This window comes from Salvelinus alpinus, chromosome 27 (genome assembly GCF_045679555.1).
Source record: "Salvelinus alpinus chromosome 27, SLU_Salpinus.1, whole genome shotgun sequence".
Taxonomy (NCBI): Eukaryota; Metazoa; Chordata; class Actinopteri; order Salmoniformes; family Salmonidae; genus Salvelinus; species Salvelinus alpinus.
The window spans coordinates 28,152,657-28,171,237 of NC_092112.1; the positions used below are offsets into that span (position 1 = coordinate 28,152,657).

An 18,581-nucleotide genomic window follows, 5' to 3' on the forward strand; every position below is an offset into this window, starting at 1 on the left:
GTTTGGCATAGAAAGAGGTCACTTCTTATACACAGTTGACAAATATGGGAAAGGTTGTGATGGTCTGAGTCAATGCAACGTTTTCCACTATGTCCTCATTCTCTCGTGTGACCAGATGATTATCTATTCTTTCTGTGGTGACTCGCCTATTCAGGCGTGGGAGGTGCAGCTCAACCAACAAGTCTGAACAATTTACAACTGAGTGGTACTGTATGCTGCCTGCGTGCTGGGGGGAATTACTTCCAGAGACTGAAGTGCAGTCCTTCAGCTTCACCAAGTCTACACACGGATTAGGAGCTTGCTTCGCTTCCCTTAAACAGACTCACTTGTTTTGTAAAGTGAGGAACTATTTGGAGTTGAGTACTTTAGAGGACTGTTTTTACTTCTTGTTAAGGATTCTGACAGGATCTGACTGACTTTTTCTGACTGTAAAGGGGACAGCTTTCGACAATGCAAATTATGGAGGACAACCATCCAAGTGATAACTGCACAGCAGAGAATCTACCACTGTACACATTTTACGCCTCTGTGATGATCGTGGAATTCACCCTGGCTCTGCCGCTCAACCTCTCAGTGCTTTATCTATTCATCTTCAAGCTGAAGTTCTGGAAATCTAAAACCAACAACATTTTCCTGTTCAATCTCGTCTTGGCTGACGTTCTTCTGCTTATATGTTTGCCAGTAAAGGCGTATCATTTTCTTAACGGGAATCGGCGGAGTACAGAGGGAGGGACCTGCAAAGCCATGCTCTTCATGCTGTTTCTGAACCGAGGAGCCAGTATCGCCTTCCTGACTGTGATTTCACTTGATCGCTACTTCAATGTGGTTCATCCTGGGGGAAATAACTGTGCCAAGGCTTTAAAAAGGTCTCCTCATATCTCTTTCCTCATCTGGCTACTGCTGCTCCCCCTGACTATCCCCACCATGCTGAAGTCCTTTGAGTGCTGTAATAGTTATGGGCGTGAAGATGACACTCTAGTCGAGGATGTCACTGACACTCTGAGAGAGGTTGTGTTTTTCACCCAGATTCTCATCCCTTTCTTTGTGTTGGTCTACTGCACGGTCCGCATTGTTAACAGACTAAAAAAGAAGACCGTAGGGGATAGTACCAAGCTGCGTCGAGCAGTGTTTCTGGTCACCTCAGTAATGCTGGTCTTTTCTTTCTGTTTCTTGCCTTGTACCATAGCTAGAATGGTTCTGTTGATTTCCAGAATCAAGGATCTACAGAATGCTGAGAATATAGCTGTTCAGCTCTATGATGGACTCATGGTTTTATCCTACATGGATTGTTTAGTGGACCCAATTGTGTACTGCTTAAGCAGCACTAAGTTCAAAAGCCTCTACCTGACAACTTATTGCCCCAGTCTACTGAGCAAAGATGCAGAATCAGCTGAAAGCCATAACTTGACAGGAAACAACTTAAATCGAAAATGCAAAAACAATGCATTGTACACTGTAAAGGGGTTGCACTGAATTTGACAGTAACTTACAGGAAGCTCAGTGGCAAGTAAAATTCTGTATTTCATAATACAGTTAACCTACTGTAATATAAATGTGGTATCAAAGCAAGTACTGTGTTATGACACACAGTACAATACCGTAAAATTGACTGTATTATACTGTAAAAAGTAAATGCTACCGTAATCAGAATTAATTCATGAAATTCATTGAGGGGATGGGTTTGTATTTCACAGGATTGTACTGTATTTACAAGGGATTGGTGCAAGCAGGTTGGCTGCTAGGTAAAAATTGTTTACACATTACATCATTTTAATGAATATTTGGTGCTTTATATCACTTACACTTAACAAAGGCTTCCAAACTGGCAGTGACTACAGGACAAAACAGACCAAAAGGACATGGCAAAATGCCTGCTGCCACTCCAATCTGATTAAAATGTGATGGGGCAACATAACCACATAGGAGTTAAATTGTTACAGCGTTCTCACTCACAGGTGCAACAAATATAGCCTCTTACAAGGCAGCCTCAAAACATGTTTTCTTAATTAAATGTTTTTATTTAAGAACAATACCATGCACCAACTAGTGGTCAAAAGGTTTTTGGCACTCCAAAGATATGGTATGGTACTATGTTCTGTGGGGTGGAATTACAGTACCATTTGAAATACAGCAATTTTTTCCCTGCCCAGAACACTTTCCAACAATGCACCATAATTTACAGTATGCTGCAGTAGTACCCGGACCCAGTTTTCCTTGCATGAAAATTAAGCAGTGATTAGGACTGCCCCGGGAGACCCCAAATGAACTATTTCTAAAAAATAAATAAAACAATACATTGATATAAAAAGCATTATAAAATGTGTGGTTTGCATCACTTAATGCCCGATGTCGCATATCACTAGAACATTTTAAGTTACTAAACTTCGCCAAAAATGTATATTATTTTTAGAACATTTACTCAGGCATTTCTGGTCTTCGGGGGGAGCAAACCTTCCGTGTTAACCACTATTTTCAGCGCCAATCTCCGATAAGGTAATTACAAAGATCGTCCACTAGACAGTGCCAAAAGTGTTTATTAGGAAATCTTCCTGAAGGTAGTGGTTTCATGTTATTTATTGATTGAGTACTACAGACAGTTACCAAGTGTTTAAGACACTGTGACATATATGTTAAAGGGAAAATGTACAGTTTTCTATGACAGTGTAGCATAATAGACTGCTTTTCTCAAATAGAGGACATGTTTTATTACTGCATTATGACTATTTGTTCTCATGATGAGACATTCATGTTAGTTTGCCAAACCAGACTGTGATTCACTACTTGTTTCTGTTATCATCAGTCATCTGGTTTCTTTCACCTGTGATGTCATTCTTCATGTTAAAAAGCTCATAATGACTCTGTTGTTACTAATTGTCTGGGTCAAATAAATATTACTCTCAAGTTAAGTGTGTTGCTATTGTTGTTATTAGTTCTACTACCACTACTGCCCACAGTCCTTGGGAGCGGGCCGTGTCAGTGGCACTGGGTTATCCTCAAAGCGGGAGAAGAAGGTGTTTAACTTGTCCGGGAGCGAGACGTTGGTGTCCAGGACGTGGCTGGTTTTCCCTTTTTAATCCATGAGCGACCTACAAAAAACACACCTAGCTTACTACACAACATACACTTAGTATTACTTTCTTAGCTGATCGTCCTCGCAGTGGCAGACCACGTGTAACAACAACTGCACAGGATCGGTACATCCGAACATCACACCTTTGGGACAGGTACAGGATGGCCACAACAACTGCCCGAGTTACACCAGGAACGCACAATCACTCCATCAGTGCTCAGACTGTCCGCAATAGGCTGAGAGAGGCTGGACTGAGGGCTTGTAGGCCTGTTGTAAGGCAGGTCCTCACCTGCCTTACAGGTGAGGACAACGTCACCTATGGGCACAAACGTCGCCTATGGGCACAAACCAACTGTCACTGGACCAGACAGGACTGGCAAAAGGTGCTCTTCACTGACGAGTCGCGGTTTTGTCTCACCAGGGGTGATGGTCGGATTCGCGTTTATCGTCGAAGGAATGAGCGTTACACTGAGGCCTGTACTCTGGAGCGGGATCGATTTGGAGGTGGAGGGTCCGTCATGGTCTAGGGCGGTGTGTCACAGCATCATCGGACTGAGCATGTTGTCATTGCAGGCAATCTCAACACTGTGCGTTACTGGGAAGACATCCTCCTCCCTCATGTGTTACCCATCCTGCAGGCTCATCCTGACATGACCCTCCAGCATGACAATGCCACCAGCCATACTGCTCATTCTGTGCGTGATTTCCTGCAAGACAGGAATGTCAGTGTTCTGCCATGGCCAGCGAAGAGCCCGGATTTCAATCCCATTGAGCACGTCTGGGACCTGTTGGATCGGAGGGTGAGAGCTAGAGCTATTCCCACCAGAAATGTCCGGGAACTTGCAGGTGCCTTGGTGGAAGAGTGGGGTAACATCTCACAGCAAGAACTGGCAAATCTTGTGCAGTCCATGAGGAGGAGATGCACTGCAGTACTTAATGCAGCTGGTGGCCACACCAGATACTGACTGTTACTTTTGATTTTGACCCCCCCTTTGTTCAGGGACACATTATTCAATTTCTGTTAGTCACATGTCTGTGGAACTTGTTCAGTTTTTGTCTCAGTTGTTGAATCTTGTTATGTCCATACAAATATTTACACATGTTAAGTTTGCTGAAAATCAACGTAGTTGATAGTGAGAGGACGTTTCTTTTTTGACGAGTTTATCTGTCATGCACCAGGTAGCCTAATCTCGTAATTTCCCCTCTCAGAACACCTTACCTGTCACTCATATCTGAGGCAAAATGAATGAGTGAAGGAGCCATTGCTGTAATTCTTGCAAAAGTAAATTGTAAGTAACTGGAAAGAGGTGATTTAGTGAATTGCTCTACAACAAAAGTAGGTCGTTTTGTGTTAGGTGAGAATTATCGGTTAATTGAATGATTAGAATATTCCGCCCTGAAACATATAATTGTATGGAAGTGATTAGAATGTATAACATCATAATCAATACATGTGTAGTCTAGTCAGAATTAGGGTAAAGACAATATGTCTTTACGGTATTATAAACACAGACTGCCTGAGCTTGGTGCCGACCTGACTAGAGATTTGGGAGAAGAACAGGGAGTATGTCTCAAGGACAAGGTCACTAATCTCTGGCGGCTGGGTAGCAGGACATGTGTGTGCGTCTGTTTGTATGGGTGTGTGTGTGCGTCTATTTGTATGTATTTGTATGTGTGTGTGTGTGTGTGCGTATGGTTGTGTGAATGTGTGGGCGTGAGAAGTCAGTATAAAATGAATTGTTTTGTATTCCTGACTTTAGAACGTTCCGTGAATAAACCTTTTTGACTATTTAGCTGGGCCTCCGTCTGTTTCATTCGACCAGGATCTTACAAATTCTGGTTTGCAGACTGAGTAATATATTTAAATTGGGTTATGAACCTGGAGAACAAAATTCTCTTATCATTTTGTAAAGTTTGCAAAAGAGGACATGGGTCTCTATTAGCTGATAATTAACCACTAATATCGATTTTAGACAGAGCTACATCGCACAGATCATTTGTCATAAAAATGCTCTGAAACAAAAAATCTGAAACATTTTCATCTACTTTTATTTATTGCATAAACATGTTACTCAACACTTCTGTCTCTGCCTTTAATTTCTAGTAAGGTTTTTGAGATGTGTCTGTTTATGCACACAGAGTGATGTGACATCACAAAACATTATTGATTAGAATACGAATGCCTCATACAGTATAAAAAGGAGTTATGGATGAAAAATTCTACCATCAGGCGAGTGAGGTGGGGAGGAGCTGTAGCCTACTGTACAATACATCAAGAAAGAACTATTTATGTGAATGTACTAAAATCCCATTGACATACACAGCCTGACCTCTGCTCCATGTCCTTGTTAGGCCAATGATTGACTGACGAGTGAAATCTATTTGTCTTACTGACATGGCTAAAAAGACACAAAACGTATCGAACTGGTGAGTTTGTATACGCTGCTTGACAGTGCTCATCATGGACCTGTACAAAACAACGTTCTTGCTAGGCACCCTTTTATCTGCAGGTAAGATATAGCTGGCATCATTTTACGCATTGGAAGTTGAAGTGAACTGAAGGATTCCCACACAGTGTTTATACTTGGAAATTGAACATTTATTCACAAATTAGTCCGTCTATCTGTTCCCTTAAGTTCTTTGCTAGGTACCTGTGTCTACGAAGTTACTTCACGTGTGCTTAGTTCTTCAATATAATCATTTTGTAAGATTATCTTCTGTCAAACCTTATAACTGAAGCAGTTAGTTTAATCACATTGGATGTATTGTTCTTAGTACTGTACAGTGTATTGTAATTACTTATCTATTAGCCTTTATTTAGGGCTAGGTTTACTGCTGTAGTGGATGTACACTACAGTGGAAGAATGAGTAACTACAATACTTGTTACACGGTGCACAGTAATAAGAACAATGTAAAGTGTTGAAACATTGTTTATTACATTAACGCTTCTATGTATTTTTCTTACTTGTAAATTGTTTTGAATAACTTGTTTTTTGTCTGTACTCTATGTCCACTCCAGAAATGACTCATCTGTCAATAGACCTCAATGTTGCAACCTCTATGTTAGTGGTCTGTAACAGCAGTATAGCCCTGGAACCATTGGGTTTAAGCATTGCATCACAGAGCAAGTGTAGGCAAACAGGGCCCGGTAATTTTTTCAGTCATACTCAGTATTTGTTATCTGTTTGTCCTTTTAGTCAGTGCGGTTGTCCTGGACGAATATGCAAAAACAGAGGGCGCCTGGATTCTCTCTTTGGTGAAGAGGGAGTACTCAGTAGGCACAGTCCTAGAATGTGCTATCAAGTGTAACATTGAAACAGCTTTCACTTGCAGGTATCATTATGCTTATGGTCATTAATAGTGATAATGAATTAATTTTGGGGAAATTATTTCATAGTCAAAATGAATTCTGAATGTTTCTTGGTAGGTCCTTCATGTACATTGAAAAGGATCAAGAATGTTTGACAATACCAGCAAATGGCAAAATAGAGTCTATTCTGAGAAGAACCAGCACTTCTCTATATGAAAAGAAAGGCAAGTCCTCATGTTTTTCTGATTTTTCTTGATAAGTAGCTACAGATTTTCCCTTGTGAAAAATGTATCAACCCATACAAAAATGTTCATTCATGTATTACAAATATTAAAATACAAATGAGTGTCATGCGACTGTATTGGTCAACATTATTTTGGGTTAATATTTAGCTAACTTTTGTGGAATGTCCAGTAAGATGTTTGGACTGTGTCAGTAAACAAACCTAAGAGTTGAAGCAGATTATCTAAACAAGAGAGTCCAATCAGTCCTTCAGTGGGAGGCACATAGGGTAAATCAAATTCCATACTGACCATATATGACAACATCTCAGATAGTAAAAGCCTGATGATGCTTTTTAATTACCCAAGGGGGGCATTTGGTACACTGCTGAACTTGCTCAATAAAAAGGCAAAGATTACTAACCAATCAACCCACCTACTACTGTTGAGACATCTTATTTTCTGTCTTTACAGAGTACTTGATGGAGTGTGTAAATGGAATCGGTATGGACTACAGAGGAACAAAGTCCAAAACAAACTCAGGGAAGACTTGCCAGAGATGGGCATCAAAATATCCACACAAGCCTAAGTATGCTCTGCCACAACTTGTACCAGATCCGGCGCCAGAACGAATCAGTTGGACAGGCCTTTGATTTCAATAAGCTGGCACGTTTTTAAACGGGACTTGCGCGTTCACAATTGTTTTTAATGGATGTAATAGTAACGACCATAGGCAACTCGTGAGTTTCAAGTTTGGGAAAACTTACAAATTATCCTCCCATTTCTACCAATCTGCGTGCCAGTAATGTATATGTATATATGCGCATTTTCGTGGAACAGTTTCATTTCAATAAATAACGTTTTACTTTTCATTGTCACGTGGTTAATCATAAAAATATGAAGTAAAATTATAAAAATCTAAAAGTTAAAATTCAATTATGGCGAGAGCACTAGCCTCTGCCATTTCGACACATTTATACTCTGTGATCCATTGGCGGCTAAAGAAACGAGAGCATAGAACTCAGTGATGCCGCAGTAGGCCTAGAACTTCCATCGTCAACCAAGTAATAAATAGGCCTAAAGCCAACAGATAAAAACAGTAGAAAATATCCTGATAAAAATTCCGGTTCTTTCAATCATATTCATCTCTCTAATCTGCCTGTCTACCTCCCTTTCTATCGGTCTTGAGCAATTGCTAGTGAAGTGCAACAATTTATTAAACCATCACTTGGTCGGTCCCGGAGCTTTCGCTAGCGAACTTGCAACATATATATATGTTGTATATATAATGTATATATTTATATATCAACTAGCCTGTTCCGGGCCCTCGGAGTTTCCTGGGCCAGTGAGTTGAGGACAGAAAGCAGTTTTTAATGACGTTTACCCTGGATACATGGGATATATTTTGCTCTTTCACACTAAGGCTTGGTGATTGGGCGTGTTTGAATTTTTTTTCAAATACTGAGGAACTATCAGTTGCAATGCATGTTTAGAAAAAACTTCGTTGAGTTGCGTGAGGTGAATAACAAAATGGTGGTGTGTGGTGAGTTAAGACAATCAGAAATCAGACATTGTCAAATGGGCACTTTCCTATATATTCATGCATTCTGGAGAGAGACGCAACATATCTTCGCCACACCCCCTTCCCTTTTTCTTGATGCAACATTTTAAAATATACTCGAAGCAAATTATGTTAACACATATTTTAGACGCTTTTCACTGACAGCCGCAACTCAATCAGCTAGACCTATTGCCACGCCCACTACCCAAATTCCCGGCTTCCCAAATGTTTAAATAAGATAATGAACCTCTGTGGCTCCCTGGTGAAGTATTTTGAGTTATTTTATTTAGAGATGAGTAATTATATAATTTAGGCGAAACATCAATTTACTTTCGGGCAATCCTGCAACCTAGCATCCTAACAGCGCACTGTGCACCCGCCGAGTTTCGTTTCCAACCAGGGTTGCCAGGTCAAGTTCAAATTTCGAGAACAATGACTACCCATAACTTGCTAAAAATGCCTAAAAACATTTTACAGCAAGAGAGGAGTTGCCATATCTATACAATAAACCCATTTTCCATAACGTTATCGAGACAATTAAGAAGGAATATCATAGTTACTTGTAATGTTAGAAGCAAAATTCAGGTTTCCTCAAAATAATAATTATTGCAAGCCTATGACATTACTTAATTTAGGAATTTGAATATGTGAAAAGAGAAAAGATGATTCGCCCTTATTAAACTCGCCAGATCATTTCCCATCAATGGATGTCGATTTAACTCGCTTGACTGCTATGATAAGGTACAAGGGAGTATAGTATATGGCCAATATACCACGGCTAAGGGCTGATCTTAATTACGACGCAACACAGAGTGCCTGGATATATTGGCCATATACCACAAACCCCCAGGGTGCCTTATTGCTATTATAAACTGGTTACCAATGTAATTAGAACAGTAAAAAGTAATATTTTTTCATACACGTGGTATATGGTCTGATATACCACGGCCTTCAACTAATCCGCATTCAGGGCTTGAACAAGGATTATAATTGTAAATAAATCCCTTTTGCGCATGTGCATGATTATAGATAAATCTGACAGGAGAGTTTGAGTGATGAAAGTTGGACAGAGGATCTCGAAATCTCTGAGCAAGAAACACTTGGATGAATAAAAAAAAACTAAATGTTAGGCTATTTTCTGGCTGTTATTATGTGCTGGATGTTATAAGTACAAACCGTTATAAATGGCCCATTTGCACGAATGACTTGTCATTTCAATAGGTATAGGCAGGGGCGCCGTATGGGGAGAGGGTTAGGACAATTCTAAGGGCCTGTGACTGTACATTTTTTTAAATATTAAATTATTAACCTATCATCATTAATATAATATTTTATTTACAATGTACTAATAAAACTAAAGGTTTATTTGAATAAAATTTTTGGGGGGCAAAAAGTAAACATCCAAAGAGCCTCTGTATTGCTGAGAACAGACTGAGAACAAGATATATCTCAAAGTAATGGCTGGATTGCCATAAAATTTGTTGTGCACAATCAAGACCCCAAGTGGAAGAAACCTATTAATTTGAAGACCACTTGACCTTTCCTCTAGCGCCACCATCAGGCCTTTTCGTTTCCATTTTCATTTTGTTTTCCACTTTTGCAGCTGCTTATTTTCTAGTCGGTATGTATACTTAGTTCAAAAATCTGCTGCTGATTTTATTATATTGTTTGTTATGTCATTCTATAGATGATAATGTTAATTCATTTTAATTGAAGAGGTTAATGTATATTTAAGTTATATTTATTTTAAGTTATTCATTAATGTTAAAATAATTTTCCATTCAAGAATTTGACCATTAAAATTACATTTAGACTGTAAAAGATTACCTTTAGCACATTTCTTATAGAGGGTATCAGTGTAGCATCAAATAGTGAATTCCACTGTATGCAGAATGTCGCATGCATGTCTGCACAGTGTTATATTTTCACAGCTCACTGTCAGTAAATATCGTACAGTAAATATTGGACTACAAGAGAGTTCAAAGCCTGCAAAGGTAGAGTTATTTAAAGCTTTGAATGGGTTTATTGGGTTATGGAGGTGTGTGCTTACAGCAATTGCGCAGGGTTGGTGGGGCCTGTGGTTGTGGGGCCTAATGTGATATCTTTTCATAGGGCACAAAATCCCTGGCAGCGCCCCTGGGTATGGGCTACAGTCTAAAATCGAATTACTTTTTGCCATAGTTAGCTAAGATAAAGGCAGGAAGCCTATAGCCCCTGATAGACCTACATCTCATTTCAGATAGTCTACAGTAGCCTTGTCAAGATGTAGACCAGATGTAAACTGAACAATTTAGCCGCTTGTTTAGTTCAAATTAACTAATTTATTCAACATAAATAGCGAGGCGATTTCGCAATAAGAAGTGCTTGTTTCCCTAGTAGCCTGCTGGAATAGGATACTGAGGATGGGGTCATAATTTAAATTACTGAATGAAAAATTTATAATATATATATGAACTGAATTTGTTTGTTAACAACAGCCAGTGTTTATTTTTTGAATTGGTTTACCGTCAATCTAATGTGTTGATAATAACACAAGGCTACAACAATAATAAACTGAAGTTTGTCAGCTCCAGGTAGGCCGCATAAGTGGCACAAATTGATTTGCAATGACTCCAGTGATATCATCATTTCAACATATCTATTGTATCAAATGGTAGCCTACAATGACATATACATTAATAGGCTACTTGATGGGCAACAGAGGCAAATGTATAATTCTCCACATTTGGCCTAATGTCAGTTTCAATGAGGACTTTTTCCTATAAAAAATAACCACAAGAGGGAGTTCCATAGTTTTGCAAGAATCCCAAACAGATATAATATTTAACTAAATCATTTCAAACCTTGCTATCAAACCTTGCTTACATTTGTATACCTTTGGAAAGTATTCAGACCCCCTTGACTTTTTCAACATTTTGTTAGGATACAGCCTTATTCTAAAATTGATTAAATTGTATTTATTCCTCATCAATCTACACACAATACCCCATAATAACAAATTACATTTTTGCAAGTTTATAAAAAACTGAAATATCACATTTACATAAATATTCAGACCCTTTACTCAGTAATTTGTTGAAGCACCTTTGGCAGCGATTACAGCCTTGAGTCTTCTTGGGTATGACGCTACAAGTTTGGCATACCTGTATTTGGTGAGTTTTTCCATTCTTCTCTGCAGATCCCCTCAAGCTCTGTCCGGTTGGATGGGGAGCATTGCTGCACAGCTATTTTCAGGTCTCTTCAGAGATCTTGTTTAAGTCTGGGCTCTGGCTGGGCCACTCAAGGACATCCAGAGACCTGTCCTGAAGCCACTCCTGCATTGTCTTGGCTGTGTGCTTAGGGTCGTTGTCCTTCGCCCCGGTGTGAGGTCCTGAGCGCTTTGGAGTAGGTTTTCATCTAGGATCTATCTGTACTTTTCTCCGTTCATCTTCGCCTCGATTCTGACTAGTATCTCAGTCCCTGCTGCTAAAAAACATCCCCACAGCATGATGCTGCCACCAACATGCTTCACTGTAGGGATGGTGTGACGCTTGGCATTCAGGCCAAACAGTTCAATCTTGGTTTCATCTTGTTTCTCTTGGTCTGAGAGTCTTTAGGTGCCTTTTGGCAAACTCTAAGCGCGCTGTCATGTGCCTTTTTTCTGAGGAGTGGCTTCCGTCTGGTCACTCAACCATAAAGGCCTGATTGTTGGAGTGCTGCAGAGATGGTTGTCCTTCTGTAAGTTTATCCCATCTCCACAGAGGAACTCTAGAGCTCTGTCAGAGTGACCATCGGGTTCTTGGTCACCAGCCTGACCATGACCAAGAACCTTCTCCCCCGAATGCTCAGTTTGGGGGGGGGGGGGGGGGGCAGTTCTAGGAAGAGTCTTGGTGGTTCCAAACGTCTTCCATTTAAGAATGATGGAGGCCACTGTGTTCTTGGAGACCTTCAGTGCTGCAGAAATGTTTTGGTACCCTTCCCCAGATCTTGGGGGGGGGGGGGGGGGGCAGTTCTAGGAAGAGTCTTGGTGGTTCCAAACGTCTTCCATTTAAGAATGATGGAGGCCACTGTGTTCTTGGAGACCTTCAGTGCTGCAGAAATGTTTTGGTACCCTTCCCCAGATCTTAGCCTCAACACAATCCTGTCCGAGAGCTCTACGGACAATTCCTTCGACCTCATGGCTTGGTTATTGCTCTGACATGTACTGTCAACGTTTGTGTGACTTTACAAATCATGTCCAATCATTTGAATTTTTCACAGGTGGATCCAATCAAGTTGTTGAAACATGTCAAGGATGATCAATGGAAACAGGATGCACCTGAGCTCAATTTCGAGTCTCATAGCAAAGGGTGTGAATACTTATGTAAATAAGGTATTTCTGTTTTTATTTTTAATACATTTGCAAAAAATTCAAAAAACCTGTTTTCGCTTTGTCATTATTGTGCGTAGATTGCTGAGGATGTTTTATTTATTGAATCCATTTTAGAATAAGACTGTTACGTAACAATATGTGGAAAAAGTTAAGGGGTCTGAATACTTTCCGAAGGCACTGTATCTTGGGTTGGAAAGGGAGGGTATATTACTGGAAACTTCGAGTTTACCAGTAAACTACCATCATTTTTGTGTCTTTCAAGGATTTTGTGTAATCTATCACAAGACATCTTGTGGCCTTATCACATGTAAAATATATGAAATAATTAAATAAGATACAAAAAATATATACAGTACCAGTCAAAAGTTTGGACACACCTACTCATTCAAGGGTTTTTCTTTATTTTTACTATTTTCTACATTGTAGAACAATAGTGAAGACATCAACACTATCAAATAACATTTATGGAATCATGTAGTAATCAAAAAAGTGTTAAACAAATCAAACTATATTTGAGATTTGAGATTCTTCAAAGTAGCCACCTTTGCCTTGATGGCAGCTTTGCACACTCTTGGCATTATCTCAACCAGCTCCATGAGGTAGTCACCTGGAATGCATTTCAATTAACAGGTGTGCCTTGTTAAAAGTTAATTTGTGGAATTTCTTTCCTTCTTAATAATGTGTTTGAGCCAATCAGTTATGTTGTGACAAGGTAGGGGTGGTATACAGAAGATATCCCTATTTGGTAAAATACCAAATCCATATTATGGCAAGAACAGCTAAAATAAGCAAAAAGAAACAACAGTCCAACATTACTTGAAGACATAAAGGTCTGTCAATCCTGAAAATTACAAGAACTTTGAATGTTTCATCAAGTGCAGTCGCAAAAACCATCAAGAGCTATGATGAAACTGGCTCTCATGAGGACTGCCACAAGAAAGGAGGACCCAGAGTTACCTCTGCTGCAGAGGATAAGTTCATTATAGTTACCAGCCTAAGAAATTGCAGCCCAAATAAATGCTTCACAGAGTTCAAGTAACATACACATCTCAACATCAACTGTTCAGAGGAGACTGTGTGAATAAGGCCTTCATGGTCGAATTGCTGCAAAGAAACCACTACTAAAGGAGACCAATAAGAAGAAGAGACTTACTTGGGCAAAGAAACACGAGCAATGTACATTAGACTGGTTGAAGTCTGTCCTTTGGTCTGATGATTCCAAATTTGCGATTTTTGGTTCCAACTGAAGTGTCTTTATGAGATGCAGAGTAGGCGAACGGATGATCTCCGCATGTGTGGTTCCCACTGTGAAGCAAGAAGGAGGAGGTGTGATGGTGTGGGGGTGCTTTGCTGGTGAAACTGTCAGTGATTTATTTAGAATTCAAGGCACACTTAACCAGCATGGCTACCACAGCATTCTGCAGCGATACGCCTTCCCATCTGGTTTGGGACAATCATTTGTTTTTCAACAGGACAATGACCCAACACACCTCCAGGCTGTGTAAGGGCTATTTGACCAAGAATGGAGTGCTGCTTCAGATGACCTGGCCTCCACAATCACCCAAGCTCAACCCAATTGAGATGGTTTGGGATGAGTTGGACCACAGAGTGAAGGAAATGCAGCCAACAAGTGTTCAGCATATGTGGGAACTCCTTGAAGACTGTTGGAAAAGCATTCCAGGTGAAGCTGGTTGAGAGAATGCCAAGAGTGTGCAAAGCTGTCATCAAGGCAAAGGGTGGTTACTTTGAATAGTAAAAATGAAGAAAACCCTTGAATTAGTAGGTGTGTCCAAACTTTTATTGTATATAGAATGACAAAGCTGTAAAACATTATCTTACATATAAACCATCAACTTAGTGAATATAATTTGTGTTTAATATGAGGGTTTCAGCATTAAATACCCTTAACACATTTTGATTTATTTTACTCTGTCAATATGTATTTGTTGTCAATGTTTTGGAGTCAAACTGGTGGCAGTTGTAAAAAAAGTAAATAGTTGGAAGAGGGAATTGAAAATTGAAAGTAATGCCATTGTTGATTAGATGTTTTTTTCCATTAATTATGCTATTTTCTCTTGAACCATATGGGCTATCTACTAGAAACTCGTAGACAGATATAAAAAATGTATACTCTATATAAATACAAATTTTTTAAGTTACTCAAGTATAAATTACCAAAGTTATGATAGATTGTCATTTATTTTCTGTTAATTACCAAAACGACTGAAGATTCCAGTTAACTTTGGTAAATTACCGATAGCCTTGCAACCCTACATACAGTGGGGAGAACAAGTATTTGATACACTGACGATTTTGCAGGTTTTCCTACTTACAAAGCATGTAGAGGTCTGTAATTTTTATCATAGGTACACTTCAACTGTGAGAGAAGGAATCTAAAACAAAAATCCAGAAAATCACATTGTATGATTTTTAAGTAATTAATTGGCATTTTATTGCATGACATAAGTATTTGATACATCAGAAAAGCAGAACTTAATATTTGGTACAGAAACCTTAGTTTGCAATTACAGAGATCATACGTTTCCTGTAGTTCTTGACCAGGTTTGCACACACTGCAGCAAGGATTTTGGCCCACTCCTCCATACAGACCTTCTCCAGATCCTTCAGGTTTCGGGGCTGTCGCTGGGCAATACGGACTTTCGGCTCCCTCCAAAGATTTTCTATTGGGTTCAGGTCTGGAGACTGGCTAGGCCACTCCAGGACCTTGAGATGCTTCTTACGGAGCCACTCCTTAGTTGCCCTGGCTGTGTGTTTCGGGTCGTTGTCATGCTGGAAGACCCAGCCACGACCCATCTTCAATGCTCTTACTGAGGGAAGGAGGTTGTTGGTCAAGATCTCGCGATACATGGCCCCATCCATCCTCCCCTCAATACGGTGCAGTCGTCCTGTCCCCTTTGCAGAAAAGCATCCCCAAAGAATGATGTTTCCACCTCCATGCTTCATGGTTGGGATGGTGTTCTTGGGGTTGTACTCATCCTTCTTCTTCCTCCAAACACGGCGAGTGGAGTTTAGACCAAAAAGCTCTATTTTTGTCTCATCAGACCACATGACCTTCTCCCATTCCTCCTCTGGATCATCCAGATGGTCATTGGCAAACTTCAGACGGGCCTGGACATGCGCTGGCTTGAGCAGGGGGACCTTGCGTGCGCTGCAGGATTTTAATCCATGACGGCGTAGTGTGTTACTAATGGTTTTCTTTGAGACTGTGGTCCCAGCTCTCTTCAGGTCATTGACCAGGTCCTGCCGTGTAGTTCTGGGCTGATCCCTCACATTCCTCATGATCATTGATGCCCCACGAGGTGAGATCTTGCATGGAGCCCCAGACCGAGGGTGATTGACCGTCATCTTGAACTTCTTCCATTTTCTAATAATTGTGCCAACAGTTGTTGCCTTCTCACCAAGCTGCTTGCCTATTGTCCTGTAGCCCATCCCAGCCTTGTACAGGTCTACAATTTATCCCTGATGTCCTTACACAGCTCTCTGGTCTTGGCCATTGTGGAGAGGTTGGAGTCTGTTTGATTGAGTGTGTGGACAGGTGTCTTTTATACAGGTAACGAGTTCAAACAGGTGCAGTTAATACAGGTAATGAGTGGAGAACAGGAGGGCTTCTTAAAGAAAAACTAACAGGTCTGTGAGAGCCGGAATTCTTACTGGTTGGTAGGTGATCAAATACTTATGTCATGCAATAAAATGCAAATTAATTACTTAAAAATCATACAATGTGATTTTCTGGATTTTTGTTTTAGATTCCGTCTCTCACAGTTGAAGTGTACCTATGATAAAAATGACAGACCTCTACATGCTTTGTAAGTAGGAAAACCTGCAAAATCGGCAGTGTATCAAATACTTGTTCTCCCCACTGTATATCGCTCTACTATCCACGAGAATACTTTAGAACAGATTTCCAAAATTAAAATCACTTGGAGCTGATTTGCTGGTGTTTTTAGTCTGTTATATCCAACAATAGAAAAATATATTTTGCTCAGAAAACTTGGGGGGCCAAATAAAATCACCCACATCCTGCAACAACAAAAAAATCGAATTCATACAATATGTTATGAATTTGTAAGTGCTTAAGATCCTGTTCAATCTCTTAAGTAACTTGCGAGGTTAGATTTCTTAACACCTGAATTAAATTCACGTTATCTTTGTGAATGTCTCTTACAGCATGACTCCGTCAACACACCCCAAAAACGACCTGGAGTCCAACTTCTGCAGAAACCCTGATGGGGACAGCAAAGGTCCCTGGTGCTACACAACAGACCCTGACACCAGATGGGAGACCTGCAATGTCCAGAACTGCAGCGGTACCCTCAATATCTTGTTATGTCCCAATAAGCTAATGTAACAGCTGGTGTCATGTTGGCACAAAAATTAAGATTTCAAAACCACTAAAATACTGTCTATATTTAACAAAGAGTTGACTACTTTTTTTAGTCACTCGCTCATCATGACAGTTCAATTAAAAAAATGCAGTCGGTGTAATTTGGAAGTGTTTTATTTCTAAAGTGCTGTGGTTTGGTCCATAGAGGAATGTATGCACTGCAGTGGTAAGAACTACAGGGGAAAGATCTCCACCACTGAGAATGGCTACACCTGCCAGCACTGGAACGCCCAGAAACCTCACAACCATGGCTACATTCCCAGCGCGTAATAGCCTTTTTTCTCTCTCTCTCTCTCTCTCTCTCTCTCTCTCTCTCTCTCTCTCTCTCTCTCTCTCTCTCTCTCTCTCTCTCTCTCTCTCTCTCTCTCTCTCTCTCTCTCTCTCTCTCGCTCTCGCTCTCGCTCTCGCTCTCTCAATTTCAATTCAATTGGCTTTATTGGCATGACGTAACAATGTACATATTGCCAAAGCTTATTTTGGATATTTACAATATAAAAATAAATAAAAATGAGAATCAAAATTGTCAACGGGACAACAGTAACAACAATAACCAAGGGTCAAAATAACCATACATTCAACAATAACAATAAGCATACAGTAGAGTACATGTGCAGGTTGATTGGTCTGTCAGACACTGTCTCTCAACTTATGGCAGGCAGCAATGTAGTGCGCTGCCAACCCACAGCTCTCTGCATCCTCCCCCAACAGGACGGGTAGCCTATCCTCATCAGAGAGGTCTTTGAAACCTTGAATAAGGGTTTCAAATTTGGGGAAATGACACTCTCTAATTGTTTTATATTTTTGACATCTTGTCAGGAAATGCAGCTCCGTCTCAGGTTCTGCTGTTGTGCAGTGGTTGCACAGCCTTTCCTCTACAGGGAGATAGGTTTTCCTGTGTCTACCCTTCTCAATGGCAAGGCTGTGCTCACTGAGCCTGTACTTTGTCAAGGTTTTTCTAAGGTTTTGATCAGTAACCATGGTCAAATATTTAGCCACGGTGTACTGTTGATTTAGGGCCAGATAGCACTGCATTTTGCTTTGTGTTTGTGCTTGTGTTTCCCAATAAGCAATATAGTTTTGTTTTGACTGTGTTGTAATTTGGTTTATTCTAATTGGATGTTCTGGTCCTGAGGCTTCAGTGTGTTAGTAGAACAGGTTTGTGAACTCCGCCCTAGAACCAGCTAGATGAGGGGACTCTTTTCTTTGCTCAGCTCTTGGCATTGCAGGGCTTGGTAATGATATGAGAGGGGGTCACAGTATTTTAGATGTTTCCAAAACTTAATTGCTATTTTTTGTTTTTTTTATTATTAGTGGATATTGGCCTAATTCTGCCCTGCATGCATTGTTTGTAGTTTTCCTCTGGACATGTAGGAGAATCTTACAGAACTCTGCATGCAGGGTTTCAATGGGGTGTTTGTCCCATTTGATGAAATCTTGTTTTGCAAGTGGACCCCACACCTCGCTGCCATAAAGTGCAATTGGTTCAATGACATATTCAATTAGTTTTAGCCAAATTTTAATAGGTATTTCAATTTGAATTAGCTTTTTAATGGCGTAGAATCCCCTGCGTGCTTTCTCTCTCAGTTCATTCACTGCCTCATTAAGGTGTCCAGTTGAGCTTATTTTTAAACCTAAGTAATTGTAGTGTGTACAGTACTCTAT

General features: G+C 40.1%; 2 protein-coding genes across 2 annotated transcripts in view; both read left to right on the forward strand.

Annotated features, from left to right (window-relative positions):
• The first annotated feature begins 220 nt into the window (after positions 1-220).
• LOC139556297 (12-(S)-hydroxy-5,8,10,14-eicosatetraenoic acid receptor-like) lies at positions 221-2,906 on the forward strand. Its single transcript, XM_071370109.1, has one exon. It carries the CDS (start codon positions 451-453, stop codon positions 1,471-1,473), a length of 1,023 nt encoding a protein of 340 aa, XP_071226210.1. The 5' UTR covers positions 221-450; the 3' UTR covers positions 1,474-2,906.
• Positions 2,907-5,391: 2,485 nt separating this feature from the next.
• The window catches only part of LOC139556295 (plasminogen-like), a 29,080-nt gene continuing 15,890 nt past the window's right edge, over positions 5,392-18,581 (forward strand). Inside the window, exons 1-6 of the mRNA XM_071370106.1 lie at positions 5,392-5,580; positions 6,269-6,404; positions 6,499-6,605; positions 7,077-7,191; positions 16,703-16,842; positions 17,065-17,185. Of these exons, the coding sequence (XP_071226207.1) occupies positions 5,532-5,580; positions 6,269-6,404; positions 6,499-6,605; positions 7,077-7,191; positions 16,703-16,842; positions 17,065-17,185 (668 nt within the window). The 5' untranslated portion in view covers positions 5,392-5,531. The remainder of the gene's footprint in view (positions 5,581-6,268; positions 6,405-6,498; positions 6,606-7,076; positions 7,192-16,702; positions 16,843-17,064; positions 17,186-18,581) is intronic.